Consider the following 15,967-nt stretch of genomic DNA (forward strand, 5'->3'; position numbering starts at 1 on the left):
ACATCTTTCATAAATGTAAATGACTGGATTGCTCTCACTTACACATTTTTTTCTGAAATCCCCCCCCCCCCCAAATAAAAAATATAAAAAGATGTCACATAATAAATTAGCAATAAACTTTGCATTTCCCTCCATGTTGCTTACAAAATTTGAACTAGCTAGGAAATAGAAACTATATGAGAATTTTTTTTCCCACCGTTGAATGTGTAGTATTACTAGTTCTTAAAAAGTAATTAATTGTTGGATCGTTCCTGTTTTTCGAACAAAATAACTTTATTTATGTCTATTAGGTGATAAATACCAGGGCTGATAGATATGCAATGTGTATTACTGCACAGCGCGATAACGATTTGAACGATTTTGTTAATGATAATACTCTTGAATAGCCATATTCAATACCTTTCAAACGGTATAAACACGAGTCTTCAGCTCCACTTAGTTTTAAACTTATAGTCATTTAACATAGTCATTGTCATAGGACAAGTACTTGAATGAGTTGAAAATATTGAAGAAATAAGAGCTTATATAAAGGTTCACAAAAAACTCGCTCATTCGGAAGTACAGACTTTTACTGATTGGGGAAGTTTATTAGTCTGATAAGGTATCTAATCCGAGATTTTAAACTAAAAAGCACCTAAAAAAATATCATCAAGGACGCCCTGTGTCAGGATTAAGGCACGTTCGTCTACTTCATCAGATTGCTCCTTCACATACATCTGAGCTTGTGAAGCAATTTTGAAGTCAGATAATGTTATCGTCTTGCCACAATACTCCCTGTGCATTTCTGAAATAGAATCAGAGATTAATGAAATTATGTATCTCAAACCAGTGTAAAACTTTGAACAGATGTGTGTTCTTTTCACTATTTGCACCAAATGCTTTTAAAATATCGTACAATACACGTTGTATATCGAACGTCTTCGAAAAATTAGTTCTTTCAGCTAAAAGATTGGATTCAAATTTCATAAAGGGCAGTTATGATCAGCTAAAAATGAGGACGGTTTTCAAATAAGATACCCCCTACAACTACCCCCCCCCCCTTTTTTTTTACGATTGTTGAGTCTCGGTATTGTTGTATACATATATAGTAGAAAAAAGATAAACTTTTTTGTTAAAAAAGCATGTCTGTTGACGACAACAGATCAGATAAAATGTAATTAATCCACCTTAAACAATACCTCAAGATTTGACAAGTTCAAATGTCTGCTCCAATCTTGTCCCGTTAAATACTGAAGATTTAAATTACAACACGGGGCATGATGCCCGAGATATTTCTTTGTATTTGGGTAATATTAAGTCAAACTATTCCTACAATGTTTGAATATTACTGATGCGAATCGCAGGACCCGTATACTGTTGAAACAAAGACAAATTTGAAAAAGAATTATGCTCAATTTTAGACTTATTTTACGTTATCAATAGTTATTGTGAGCTATTGAACATTATTTACATTTTTGGTGGGATACAAACCAGACCGAAATGGAATATCTATTCAGAGAATTGTTGATAAGTTTCATAGGTAAATCACTTTTCTCTTGTACTAATAAACTTTATTCATAGTATATACTGTATTATTCATTGTAATTGTTAATTGTTTGATTGACATTTGTTTGTTTAAATAGATTTTAGTCTAGTGTATTAGTATTTTTTACATAAAGAAATAAACCAATATGCAATATTGTTAATCAGATAGGATAAGATTGATTTGTAACATCATTTGGATTATATATATATTTATATATCTTATGGAAAAATACAGTGTTGAGGGTATTCAGTAATCTAGATATTAAATTGAATATTTAGCACTTTGTAGATATATACTTTAATTTTTTTTTTAAATATGTGTAGAATAACGTTATACTGATTTTTTTTAGAATTTAATTTTGAATAATGAAGGGAACTATCGAAAATATTGAATATTAAATGATCATGGATTCAAATGATTCCATATTTTTCATTGAAGAAAAATCAATAAATGAAATCTGCCTGCTTATGCTTGGTTTCAACATATTGTTTAATTGGTGTATACAATATATACAATTGGATTAAATGAAAAGAATTTAAAGTAGATCCAGTGTTCTGTGACGTCACACTTTTTTGTAAAACTTTGAATTCTTTAAAAATTGTGCAAGATAGTTTTATTTATTTTATGTGAATATAATCACATGGATGTAATTAGAATTATTGGTAGGTTAAAGATATTTTCGCACTTAATTTTATACTAAATTTCCAAATTTTTATATATTTTATCTATGCAAAGGGGAAATAACTCTTTTTCTGACTTTTCTCTCAGTTGTATGTCTAAATGCTACAGTTTTTCTTATTCCAACGATTAATTTTGAAATAATTTTGTAATTCTAGTTTTTCTGATAAAGTTGACATTAAAATTAAACAAGAAAAACAAATTTCTGCCTACAAGATTTTACTTTTAACAGAAAAAAAAATACATTTTTCTAATGCTAAAATATACTTTAGTTTGTGTTTATCTGGCATCTCAAAAAGTGTGATGACATGTAAATTTTTTCTAACAATTGATGACATTTAAGTCTATTAAGTCGAAATCAGTTCGGTTTTTCAACTTTCCTCAGAGAATTTTACGAGTATGGAGCTACCTTAAAACATAACATTCTCTAACGCTTGATTGCCATGCATAAATATAATTCAGTTAATACCAATTCGTAGACGCAACCATTATTAAATCTGTAACAAAGTTTGTAATAAAGAGAAAAAAGGTTTAGTTTGTAACCTTTTAAAAAAATTGTATCTTATTTAACTCAGTCGATGAACAAATTAATAAATCCAATCACCTACAGCCTCCGTTAAAAACTAAGATAGATATAATAGCAGTCCCTGAGAGCTTTTTCTGGTATCTTATTGATTTGGTAATTTATAGTTTTTAGCAGAATTGTTCCGGTATATTCCGCTGGCGGGCCGCCTGGCGGGGGTGGGGGTCCACCAGCCTACAGCATGGATCTGGAGACGACGCTAAGGAACATAGTTTTCACAAACTATTCGACCCAGCAACGGCCGTCCGAGAAAGTTGTTGTCCATGTGTCCTTCACATTGCTGACGATCAATGACTTGGTAACCGAATGTATACTTATGTAGATGTTATCTTTGTTCTTTGGGAACAATATTTCATTGACATATAATTTTTCTGTAACTGATTCAATATTTGAGATTCAAGATTCAAAGTAAGGTTTGTTTTAGAATTTGTGCTTCAATTTCATTTGTTCTCATTTTTGCCTTTGTTGAGAAAGTGTGTCATTTATTGAATTTCATAGTAAAACGTATGAAAAGGAATCTTATATTAAAAATTACAAATGTTAAAACCTGTCTTGAGCTAACTAGGATTTAATATTAATATTACAATAATCAGAACACATTTGAAAAGTTGACAATTTTATTTCAGAATATTAAGGACCAAACAATGTCTACAACGGGATACTTAACATTGGTGGGTATAATGTCATCAATCATCAAGTATTTGATTGTTGTAGATATAATGTCATCAATCATCAAGTACATGTATTTGATTGTGGTAGGTATAATGTCATCAAGCATCAAGTATTTAATTGCGAAAGTTCTCTTATGATCACAGTCGCCCACTTTCTTTCGGAACAATATAGTCTTTTTGACAGTTTACTCACGCTACCATTTTCATTAATACCATGTGGTACTGCCACCCTTTCTGTACTAAGAGTGCACATAAGGAATTTCCAAGTGATGCGTGGGTCTGATTCTGAAAGGTCATTTCCATCCAAGGCATTTTAATGATGCAGAATGCAACGAAATCTGTTTATGAAGTTCCCAGAAAGCTGCTATATCTTCAATAATAAAATTCAGAAGGAAATGCAATAGGTCAAAAAAATCTTATACCAATAAGTAAAACAACAAATGATTTATGGCTATTTGTTTTTTTCATTTGAAATGATTTGCATTGAATTTCCTCATTGTATGGGTGCAGACGTATTATTCAAGCTTAAGGCTAAGTTGACACGACTTTGTGCAACAGACAATTTTTTTAGGTCAAACGAAAAAGTTGTTGTCCTCGGATACGGTCAACATTACTAGTAACAAAATATTTCCAACAATGAACAATAGTCAGAAATTAATAATCATAACCTCAAATATTTATTATCCAAATTCACCACAATCCCCCTAAATTTTTTAAAAGTATGCTTATTTTTTAATACTGCTTGATATTTCAATATCATTAGAAATTCATGGTAAAAGTTGTTGAATTTTTTAACATACACTATACGAGTAGCAGTTGATTAGTCACTTTATTCAATAAGTGACCTATTGGTACCCGTTTTTACCTGTTTTGGTTTTTTGGGGGCCCCAGTGTGTCGCCTGTCGGTCGTAATCATTTGAATAATCAGACTAGCAGTCAATAGTGGTGTATAATTACGTTGAACAAGAAAATGACACTCTTGACACCTAGGTCAGGTGTTCTTATATAGATAAAACTTTTATTAATGTAGTTAACAAGCATTAACAGACAAAGAAATGCATGTTCATGTTAACAAGAGACTTCTATCAACGTTTTAAAATTAAAGGCAAGAGAGTAATGATGTTCTAATGTTTATTAACTTCTTTTATTTGCAGCATTTTAAAAAATATATATATTATTTTCTCTTAGGTACCTGACAGGCAAATTTAATACATGATAATAATAATAATAATAAAGGAAGAATCTACTAAAATTGTGAAATTTATTTCGAATGGATCAGTGTTTCTTGTATTAGAGTTTGGCTCTAATAACTATATGGTAAAAATCACTTAATTCTTTTATAAATCTGATTCTCTACTACTTGGCAGCTATAAAAAATATTCAAAACATTGTTAGGATGAGTAATTGTGTTTCTACATAAATTGAGAAGTTCATAACTTATTTGTCAATTGTTTTTGTATAAGATTGGGATCAATGGATCATGTAGCGAAAATATATGATTTCATTCTCATATTCAATCATTTATAACATAAAAATGATCGATCCATTGACATTCAAAAGTGATATCATTATTACATAACGAAGTAATTAATATAGTTTTAAACAGACATTAATTGTCTTGTAGTTTTTTTAATAATAAAATTGATTTGCATTACATATATAATGAGAGAAAAGGAAGGTAGCAGAATGACCTTAAGTTCATTCCTAGTTTTATATTCTGACGCAGAATAGTCTAGACAGAGTTATAAAAATAAGCTTGATACTTTAAGCATTGAAGTTGCATACTGACATTTATTTTCTTGTAAATAACCATACACATTACTGAACTTCTTTTATGAATACTCTTCTATAAGTCTTAAATATCCGACGAGTATATCTGAATTGGCTGCTGACGAACAATTTGTCATTCTTGCTCATCGAGTTTATAATTTTCATAAGTATCCATAAGTAAAATGAAATCAAATATTTTGTTGACTCTACAAACTACCAATGAAACTCATGTTTAACAACTTGTTTTCTAATATCAGAGTATAATATTCATCAAATAGTTACGAAATAATTAGAACTGTCCATTTTATATGAAATTCATTTTAATTAATAAAGTTCTGTAAATTCTCTGTAAATGTCTTTTACAGAGATGGATAGACAGTCGTTTAAAATGGGACTCTACCCTGGGTGGCAATGACTACAGTAACGTCAAGTTCCTCTTCAGCACGGAGTCTTTTGTCTGGCGACCAGCTCTAATTGTAGAGAACTCGTAAGAATTCCGATCATTTTTCAGTAACAAGTTAAATTGTAATGCATCAATATCGATCCTACTTTAGTTGGTGTCTTACCACAATTCTAAAAGTATAACCAATAATTTTCTTTCTAAATAATCAACAAATCACTTTTAATTCTATTTTTAAACATTTCTGTTATGTAATCATTTTTTTTTGGCCTTTTAAAAGACGAAATGCTCCTCTTCTGATTTTAATGAATTGAAAAGCTACCCATTCATTAAAAGGGTTCGATGCTTGTGAGAGCGTCGTCATTGCGAACATTTTTTTTTTTACCGTGAACCGTCCTTAGACGTATCTAGTATAATACTTTCCTGGTTATCTATATCTTGATCGCGAAAATCATTCGCAGCGAACCAGCTTATTTCCAGTAAATAGCGAAATATAAAAGAAATACATTTCTAACGCATTATAAACACTAAAAATAGAAAAATGAAATTTTACTACAATCGTTACCATGACGTCATCGCCAATTAGTCTATAGTAATGAACGGAAACAGATCTTTTAAGGTCAGACGACACGTTCCTCCAAAATCTTTTTTGTATCTCCTCGTAATAAAGAGTTCCAATAAAAAAATATTAATTTTATAATTACTTTATAAATGATCAAAATTTACTTGGATTTGGTTATATGTCTAGATGGCCGAGTGGTTAGAACCGTAGCCGCCCACTGCCAAAAGCGTAAAGGTTCTAGAGGTCGTGAGTTCAAGCCCCACCCCGGCGGAGATATTGTTCTAATATGGTGAATTTCCCTGTGCTGTAGACGTATTTATTTTTATATCAGCAATTCAAGTGTAATTATAAGAAGATATTGCATACTCTAGTATTTTGCAGAAATGCCTGGTAAGGTACCCTAATTTTTTGCAAGAAAGCTTGTCAAAGTAGCAGTAAACCATTAATAAATTCCTGGAAAAAGTTATCTAAAATTGAGGAAGACAATGAAAATTGTACGTTTCTCAGTATTAATCATATTTATACATAGACATTTTTTATAGGTTAACAAGCAAGTTCCTGCCTGATGAGGTCAATATGTTTTCAAATAATTTTTTTAATTTTTTAAAGACATATAGGCCTAATAAAAATCAGCCCAAAACGGTCCTTAACTTTTGTTTAAAGATGAATGAGCAATAGACATGACGTTTAACGTGTTGTTTTATATGCAAAATGTGCAAACAATTGCAGAATAGTGCCTTTTTATTTACTTAGAACCACTGTAGAACAGCGGCGGTTCTAACTTCTAAAAAGACATTGTTTTGTAACCGTGTGAGCAACTTGCATATAAAACATATGCATCATGTAAAATCTATTATCTATTGCTTTTCTATTTTTTCAACAATTTTGGCCATTTTTTTTTTTTGCATAAACAAGTCACTTAAAGGAGATTTTTTTGTCCACAATTGTATATGATGGCCGGACATTTCTTTTAATCAAACATTTATAAAGCAAATTATATTTGTTGTTATTGTTTTTTTTTAAATTTGATTGATATAAATGTTTTCACCATGCCCATAATTTTGATTTGAACTGAATAAATGTGCCAAGAACTCCGTTATCTTTTTTCGTACAAAGATTTGTTATTTTTTTGTTAAAGATTATTGCAATAACAGGGATTTATTCTTAACACCACAAACTTTATACCAATGCCCCGCCGGCCTACTTAATATCACTTCGAGTTCGAATTGTCTGGCTACATGCTGTACTTTTCCAAACTCCAACCATGTCGTTCCGTGGTTTTATGCTCTTCTGCGAATTTTATATTCTATAAGGAAGAAAGCAGAGGAGATACGATGACGTTTTGGATAATCAATCACATCAAAGTGAATCTTAATGTAGAAACAAAGGTTAATATGTGAGAATACAATGCGATAATTATCGCTGATATAACCTTTGTTTTAGAAACAAATACCCTTACCTGATGTCTGTCACAGTTGAATAAGGACTAGCCGAGGGGTATTTCCAATTTCGAACCCTTTTCATGGCCCACGACACCGACCCCATTTCTGCAAATAAATAAAGACTAAGGCAGTACTTGATGCATGGGAAAATTGCGAAGAATTTTTAACTGGTTAACCCAGTTTTGAAAATAAAAGTGTGCTAGACATCCTGTCGTCTTCCGGAAATCTTGTGAATCTATGATACAAATTCTACTCCATACCTCACGGCTATAGATAATTTAGAATCAGGAAGACACTCTTTACAATAATAGTATTGCTCTTTCTTACAACACTGATGCAAACAGTTATCCTTAAAATAGTAATTTCATTCATAATATCCTATTGATTTTTAGTACTGAGTACAGAAAAGAATTGACAAGCTATTGGTGCGTGATCTTGTGCTTTGTTAAATATCTGGATTGCCTCCTAATTATATTTTTTTTTGGGGGGGGGGGGGGAGGGTACTGGTTTGAAAAGGCATTTACAAAGCTATAAAAAGGAAGACAGTTTTTCTAATTTAGAACAAAATTCTCATTATTTCAAATGATTGTTCTGAAACATTAATTAGACACTAATTTTAAACATGTCATTATGATATAGAGATACACTCAGTTCCAATTTTCTTAAACTATCATGTTTTTCTTCATTTGAAACTTTTAATGAAATAAAACACTCAAAACAAAACGAATAGTCAATGTGATATTTTTTCATTAGTAGGAGGCACGTTCCACTTTTGTGTCTCTTGTAAGGTTGCATTTGCTACTTACCATTCCCCTTTTTACTCCTCAAAAATAATTTGTACGGTTTACACCTTTTCAGTTTTTAAATTCTTTCGTTTTACTGCTTACAGTGCAAATACTATTTGACCATTTTATTTCAGTTCCTTTTTTCATCAAGAGGATTTTTGGGGAGGGGGGCATTTCTATTTTTTCTACCACCGAAAGCCAGAATGTCTTTGGAATGTTTTAAAAACATTTTTGAAAAAATTAAAACTGTTAAGTTCCTTTGCCTTTTGAATAACCATATCCTTTTACCACTTAGAGACGTTACTTTTGCATGATTTATCAGGAGTTATCTATCTTTAAAGTAGCATGTTATATAAATGTCTTTCAAATAAGGATAATAAATAAATATAGATATTGCGAGAAGAGTACGAAATGCATTTTTTTTTAATTAAAACAAAATTAAAAACCCCTCTAAGTCTTTAACCTAACACGAGTGTGTAGATTATACTCATTTGATAGCAAAGTCCTCCTCCCCCCCCCCCCCCCTCAAAAAAAAAAACAAAACAAAAACACAAAACAAAACAAAATTTACTGTGAACAAGAAATATTTTTAATCGGTTGCAGAAAAAATAACGGGATGAATTTCATCTTTTTTTGATTTCTTGATTTGTTTTTTTAAGTATCTTCTCAAACTAAATTTTGTGTTAATGAAATGTAAACTTTAACGCCAACTCAGTTGCATGTTCTCTTAGTTTGCATCAACATTTTCAAATTTTGATTTGTCGAAAAATACTAAGTCAAAGTTGTTCATACCTGATATTTAATATCCGTAGGTGAATCGGGGTTTGGGTATGTTGAAAGAAAAAGGACGTATTCTCCTTTAAAGTTGAGATAGTAAGATGTTTACATGAAATGTAAAATAACGATCTTATAAAAGTAGAGCCAACCGTACAAAAATGTCAATCAAATACATGTATCTTTTCATAAGTTAAAATAGCTTAAGTTGGCTATAAAAGCACATTCATTTACAAAACCTATCTAATGCAATTAGTTTTAGATCATAGGTTCCAAAATTTAAAAAAAAAACGAAGCATGATCTCATGTTTCATCAAATAATACACCACCAAAACAAATCATTTTACTTGTTTAAATGATTTTCAATAAAATACTTATATTGAACTTGCCCGATCGTTAAGAATGATATATTAAATGCTTACTTTTTAATAATCTAAGAATCTTACTACATGTAGTTTTAAGCAATATCCAACAAATAATCTAAGTAATATTTTATGTTTAAAAATTATTACAGCTGCAAAAGTACATTTTGTATGAACACTTTGTATTTCTCCTAAAGACTTTTTACGTATGATAAGTAAAAAAAAAGATTTTAAAAGAAATTTAACTACATACTAGAAATTTAAAATTAAATTGATAAACCCTTTTGAAATTTTAGTCTTAACTAGAACTCGGTGCATCCCTCTTTCTCAGACAAATGCTTTTGTTCTCAAGTAATTGTTCTGAAAAAGGTTTGAAGTAGATTATTCTAATGTCAAACAATGCTCGTTTTTGTAAGTTTTATACATCAATATACATTTCATTGGGTAATGATTTGTCCTTGTGAATTTTTATATCAGTATGTCCGTTTTTGTTCTATATGTTCCTCTCTCTCTTTGACACACATCGCGCTTGACCTTTGACCAAAAGATGTTATACCAGCTGTTACATCATATGGTTTTGTATGTTACCAGTCATTTATGCAAGAAACATTATAAAGTTTATGATTTTTGTCGTTTTGAAATGATAATAACCAGCATTTTAAACTAAAAGTTTAATCTTTCACTAGGGCTTATTAAAAATCTTGAAATGAAATCCAGAGTTACATACTTTATGAAAATGTTTTTGACATTTCGAATTTTAATGAAATTTATAAATGGCAGTCTGTCTAATTAAATTTGTTTTCATTACAGAAAAAATACAATTTCACTCGGTCAAATATTGTAAAACTGAAATTCTTCAATGAATTTAAGTTTGTTTTCCTGATTAATTATCGGAATGGAAGATCTATTAAAAATAAGTTGTCTAATACATTACTTTTTGATGATAAATTAGAAATTAATGCGATAGCAAAAATGGAAAGTAGAGTTAAGAGAAACAAGATAATATATATTGGTAACATTTAAAGAAAGATACTCCTATCCATCGAAACAAAAAGGCGATAGTGACATATTAAGGAACGATGAAATGCCAAAACGCTTTAATTAATAATCGAAGAACCTTCTGTGTTGGTGTCTTGCTTTCCAGTTATTTGTTTTGCATCATCGCGCATTTGTAGAAATCGGTTGACTGTAAGCATTATTAGGATGTATCGTGAATTTCATAGAAATTGTACAACCAAAAACTTTGAAAGAATACGGAAACAATTTGTTGCTATGTTTAATGTAAATATTCATATTGATTTAATTTTTTTGACACAATATTATGTCATGCAGGTGTAAAATGTAAAAGTTATGCCTGTCATCGTCAATATGTATCTGAATGTACATGAAGGTCATTCATGTTTTTTCAGCAAAAATTTGTTTCGCATTGTTTTTAAAGATGCTGATAAGAAGGAAATTTTAAACATTTTGCGATTTGTTAATTAATGATTTAATTTTTTATGCCACATCATTTAAAATTAAATCATATTGTTTTCAAACAGACTCTCTCGTAGGCTTGACCTATTTTTTTTTTTGTCTATATCAATTCTTTGAACAGAAGAGATCTGTTTAAAGATATTAACAACTATTAAAATTTTAAAGTAAAATTGAGGGGTTTTTACTTGGTAAAAGCACAATCACTCAATTTTGAAGGTGAATTGTTAAATTTTACGATTTGTTGCCTACAGCTTGCCGCACGTGTGACTAAGATAATGCTTCATATTCGTGGTTAATATCCATTTGGCTTATTCTCAGAAATTTGGTTTAGAGTTATCACTCTTTTTATACATATGTACTCATATTAAGTCGCTTTAATAGTTACAATTTCTTACTGATATTGGTTTAAACTTTATACATTATTAGTTTATGTTATTTTAGGTGGGGCGGAAGGATCTGTGCTGAAACATTTGTTATTCTATCATTTATGTAGAAAATTTTTCATTCCCTCTTTTATGAAATAACCGGGCAAGCTGTTTTCAAAGATACATGTACAGGTTGATTAAAAAAAAATAGGTAAATGAAAATACGGTATGTAAGGATAAATTTGCTCCACCTTTTTATCTAGATTTGTATATGCATTTAAAAATACACTCAGTGTTTTGTCCTGAAAAATGTAGCCACACGATTGAGAAAGGATTTTTAATGCCTGTATAATAAGGGGTTGAGGAATAGCATTAATTATAACATTAAATTACAATTTCTTGAAGTTTTGACTGATTTTGTTTTGTTTTGTTTTTTTTTTTGGGGGGGGGGGATGGGGGTGGGTGGGGGTAGGGGAGGTGTTGACTTTTCCTTTTTTTAATTTCTAAATAAAAGTAGAATTTTGTACCAATGTATTCATTATTAGTGCTGTGAAAATGTCACTATTTACTTGCTAGAAAAGATCTATCATCTAACTGTTAAAAATAAAATTTCATGAAGAACTCGTTCGTCGAATTATACGCAGTAGTACTGTTGTCCCCACCCAATAACTTCTTAATCAAAGGCTTGTTAAAGAAAATGCAACTTCATTGTAAAAGAGGTCCGGAACCAACCAATGATATATTACGTAAATTGTTTTACGCAGATGTTGAAGGGAGTTTCTTCAATAATAATGATAATCATAGTCAAATAAGGTCATATTCGTCAGCCAAGTGTCTGATTCATTATTCTCATCTCATGAGATGAGAACAACGAATCGGGTACTTGCAGATGAGTAAGGTTAACGAATAATTATATTCCATTTATTATTCATTGTAATGAAATTGAATAGGTGGTAGATATTAACTGTACGAAGGTATTGTAATTGTATACAAAACACAGACTTCGTATCCATCACAATTCAGGAACATGTCAAAATTTCTCAAATTATTCTATCAAATCCAATCTATCTTATTCTCTCATAAAAAACTCTACAAATATATATATATATATATATATATATATATATATATATATATATATATATATATATATATATATATATATATGGAAATCATTAGGGAAATGTTAAAGTAAATAAAATTACTCTTTTGGCCAGGGTTGCCGATGTTAAAATCTTGAGCGATTCGAACACACCTATGAGAATCCGGAACAATGGAGTCATTGAGTGGAGTCCGATGGGGTTATACGTTGTGAGCTGCGAGTCAGACATCACTTACTACCCGGTGGACTCTCAAACCTGTTATATCAAAATCAGCTCCTGGGGCTACACCTCGGGCGAAATTGACTTAAAAAGCAAATCTTCAACCATCTTGTTAGGGTTCTACAGTCCTAATGGTGAATGGGATCTGTTGTCCACTTCGTCAGAGGCCTCAGCTGCGAAGACTCGAGGAGACTTCAGTTTCTCTAGCTTGACCTTTACTGTCCGGGTACAGAGGCGGTTACTTTTTCACACACTTAATACGATGTTCCCAGTGGCCTTAATGGCGTTCCTCATTCCAATGGTCTTCAAGCTTCACCCTGACGCTGGGGAAAAGATTGGCTTTGCTCTCACCGTTCTGCTGGCTTACGCAGTGTACCTGACCATGATTTCAGACAGCATACCGAGTACTTCCTTCACCCCATGCTATTTATGTAAGCATCTTTAAAGTATATTTTGATCAAATAAACGTGAACAATTTTATCATAATGAAACTCAGGTAGAGGTATTTTTGTAGTGCTATTATTAAATTTCGCAAAGTATGAAATTTGGCAGACTTTCTAAATCTAGGTCATTTGAAAAATTTTTTTTCCCAAAGGTAAGAAGAGTTCATAATCCCGCTCGCGGACATTGTTCTGTCAAATATATAAAGATTCGTTATTTTGTGCTGACGTTGTTGTGTGGTTGTCAAAAAATAGCTAAGCAGCCTGTTTTGAATATTGTTATGCAAGTAAAAATTAATTACCACGATGTACAAATAATTATTAGTCTGCACAACAACTTAAAGTAGTTACTAGTTTTGTTAACGTAATTCGCCCACTCTCTTTACATCAATTCCATAATAATGGTTGGAATTCTAATACACTTTCTATAAAAAAAAAAGACCCATTATAATAATTTCTTATAGTCCAAAAACCTTATGATCAAGTTGATTGTACCAGTTTGGGGATGTGATGAAGAATTAACAAACAATTAATATGAAATGATTATATGCAGTTAATCATCGGGGTTTTTTTTCTTCAATATTTTAGCTATATATCTCGTATTCATTCTGGCATTGTCATCCATTTCCGTCCTGTGTACCATACTCGTGCTGAATTTTAACTTCGGAACTGACGACGAACCTATTCCAAATGCCACACGGATTTTCTTGGTTTCCCTTGTTGCGAAACTGATATGCTGGAAACGAAAAAACTGTTGTCAGCGGGCGAGAAAAGTCGCAGATTCTTCTGTAGAATTGGTGGAAGAATTTGATAGCAAGAAGGAGACAAAGGAGGAAAATATAACCTGGCAGGATCTCTCGAACATCCTAGACAGGGCGTTCTTCCTCTTATTCACAATTGTTATTACGTTTTCAACATGCATATTCATTGCTGTTGTTTTTACCCAGCGTGTAACAGAAGAATAACGCTTGATGATTGCCGTAAGAATTTTGATAGAAAAAACCCACAAATGTTTAATGTGTGTGACATTTATTAACAGGAACATTGAAATAGCGCAAACTTATGCAATATATATCAACAGAGATCTCCATCAGCTTTTGACTGTGTGATGAAACTCTGGGTCGGTATCATTTATTTTTGTAAAAGAAAATAAATAAACGAAAAGTCAACAAACGGTTCTCACCTAAATTGTGAATAAATTTCAAATCGGACACTTTTTCTGCAGTCGATCAGCAGACACCAAATATATGTTTTCAGAAGTTTCTATTTTGTCAACTTTTCTACAAGATAGGAAAATATAAAGCATTTTAAAAATGTTGAAGTATGTGTGCCAAATCTTGACTTTTATCAAATATTTACACTTTGTGAACACTATTCTGAAATGTCCTCTACATCACAAGTCTATGTATAAGATATATTCACATTTTGTATGCATTGTTTTGTTAAAAAGTATTTATCATAATTGCAGTTAGCATCACGCCATTCTAAATGTGAGTATTTGAATAGAATGTTTTCTTTTTTAAAAGAGGCAAATAAATGTTCAAGTATAAACGGAAATATATACACCAAAACACATACGCTCTCGTAACTAACTTATTTCAGTGAAAAATCTATGATGTAAAATATTTAAGAAAAGACTTAAAATCAGCTTTTCGAATCACAATATAACATCATTTTAAATCATTTTGAGGAAAGTGTGTAAAATGTACACAATGTATTTTGAAAAATCGCATATAATAAATATTTTTTTAAAAATATTTTTGGGGAAAATCTCTGAATATTTTTCATAAGGATTCCTTTAAGTTATGTCCTTACTCAGAATCTTATGACTTTTGATTACATGCATTTTACTTCAAATTATTACTGTAAATTTTACCGATGGTGCAATATAGAAGTCAAATAATACCATTAATATACACCGTACATGTCTTATTGTCTTTAATCTGTAATGAAGCTGAAACCGTGGTAATCTTTGTTAATTTTCAGCAGTCGCTTAACTTATTTTGCTTTCATGTCGTTTCAATTTTTCAGTAATACATCACTGTTTTAATACTTATTGTTGATGGCTTGTTTGAACGGGAAAAATAAAATCATAATGGTTAATGCGGTGTGTTTAATGTATTCTATGATGTAACATAAAGGTCAGGTAACCATATATAAAAGCATACCATGTTCAACATTTAGCGAAATGTTTCCAATTTTGTTGTTAAGGATAAGTTAGCATTCGTAGTCCATTTATTTTATTGTCTCGGTTTTTGCTTATACATGTAGTTATCAAAGTATTCCTTAATCCGAATTGAAAAAGTTTGTGCAAAATCAATAATTGAAAAAAAAAACAAAGTAAATATTTGTCCTCCTGTCTTATAAATTATATTATCAAACACACATCTAGAGTTTAAAATTAAAAGTGACCTAAACACGATTTGAGATCAAATTTTATTTTTTTTACTTTTTATGAATATTATAGTGTAGTCGTGCATTTTGAATGATTGACCAACATTTGAATGTTAAAGGGGCATGGTTACGATTTTGGTCAAATTTTATTTTTATGTTTTGATTATTTACAATGCTTTAGAAATGCATTTCTAATGATCAAATAAAATTTGAGAGTCATTCGTAGAGTTATAAGCAAGATACAGGGCTCACAATTCTTTGTCATGTAAACAAGGCTCGTGCCCTGATTTTGTTAATATCGGTTAAATATACCAGTAAAAATCTTTTTCCAGTTTATTTGTCTATCGTTTTATTTATTTTAAGCATAGATAAACAGTTCCTAATGTTTAACCTATTCGTTTTAGGTTTAAAACTGACA

At 30.7% G+C, this 15,967-nt stretch overlaps 1 protein-coding gene across 1 annotated transcript; it reads left to right on the top strand.

Moving 5' to 3' along the window:
• Positions 1–1,344: 1,344 nt before the first annotated feature.
• Positions 1,345–15,258, top strand: LOC128190829 (neuronal acetylcholine receptor subunit alpha-6-like). Its single transcript, XM_052863041.1, has 6 exons — positions 1,345–1,519; positions 2,894–3,084; positions 3,413–3,457; positions 5,593–5,714; positions 12,611–13,146; positions 13,744–15,258. Exons 1-6 carry the CDS (start codon positions 1,480–1,482, stop codon positions 14,118–14,120), a joined length of 1,311 nt encoding a protein of 436 aa, XP_052719001.1. The 5' UTR covers positions 1,345–1,479; the 3' UTR covers positions 14,121–15,258.
• The last annotated feature ends 709 nt before the right edge of the window (positions 15,259–15,967 follow it).

This window comes from Crassostrea angulata, chromosome 6 (genome assembly GCF_025612915.1).
Source record: "Crassostrea angulata isolate pt1a10 chromosome 6, ASM2561291v2, whole genome shotgun sequence".
NCBI lineage: Eukaryota > Metazoa > Mollusca > Bivalvia > Ostreida > Ostreidae > Magallana > Magallana angulata.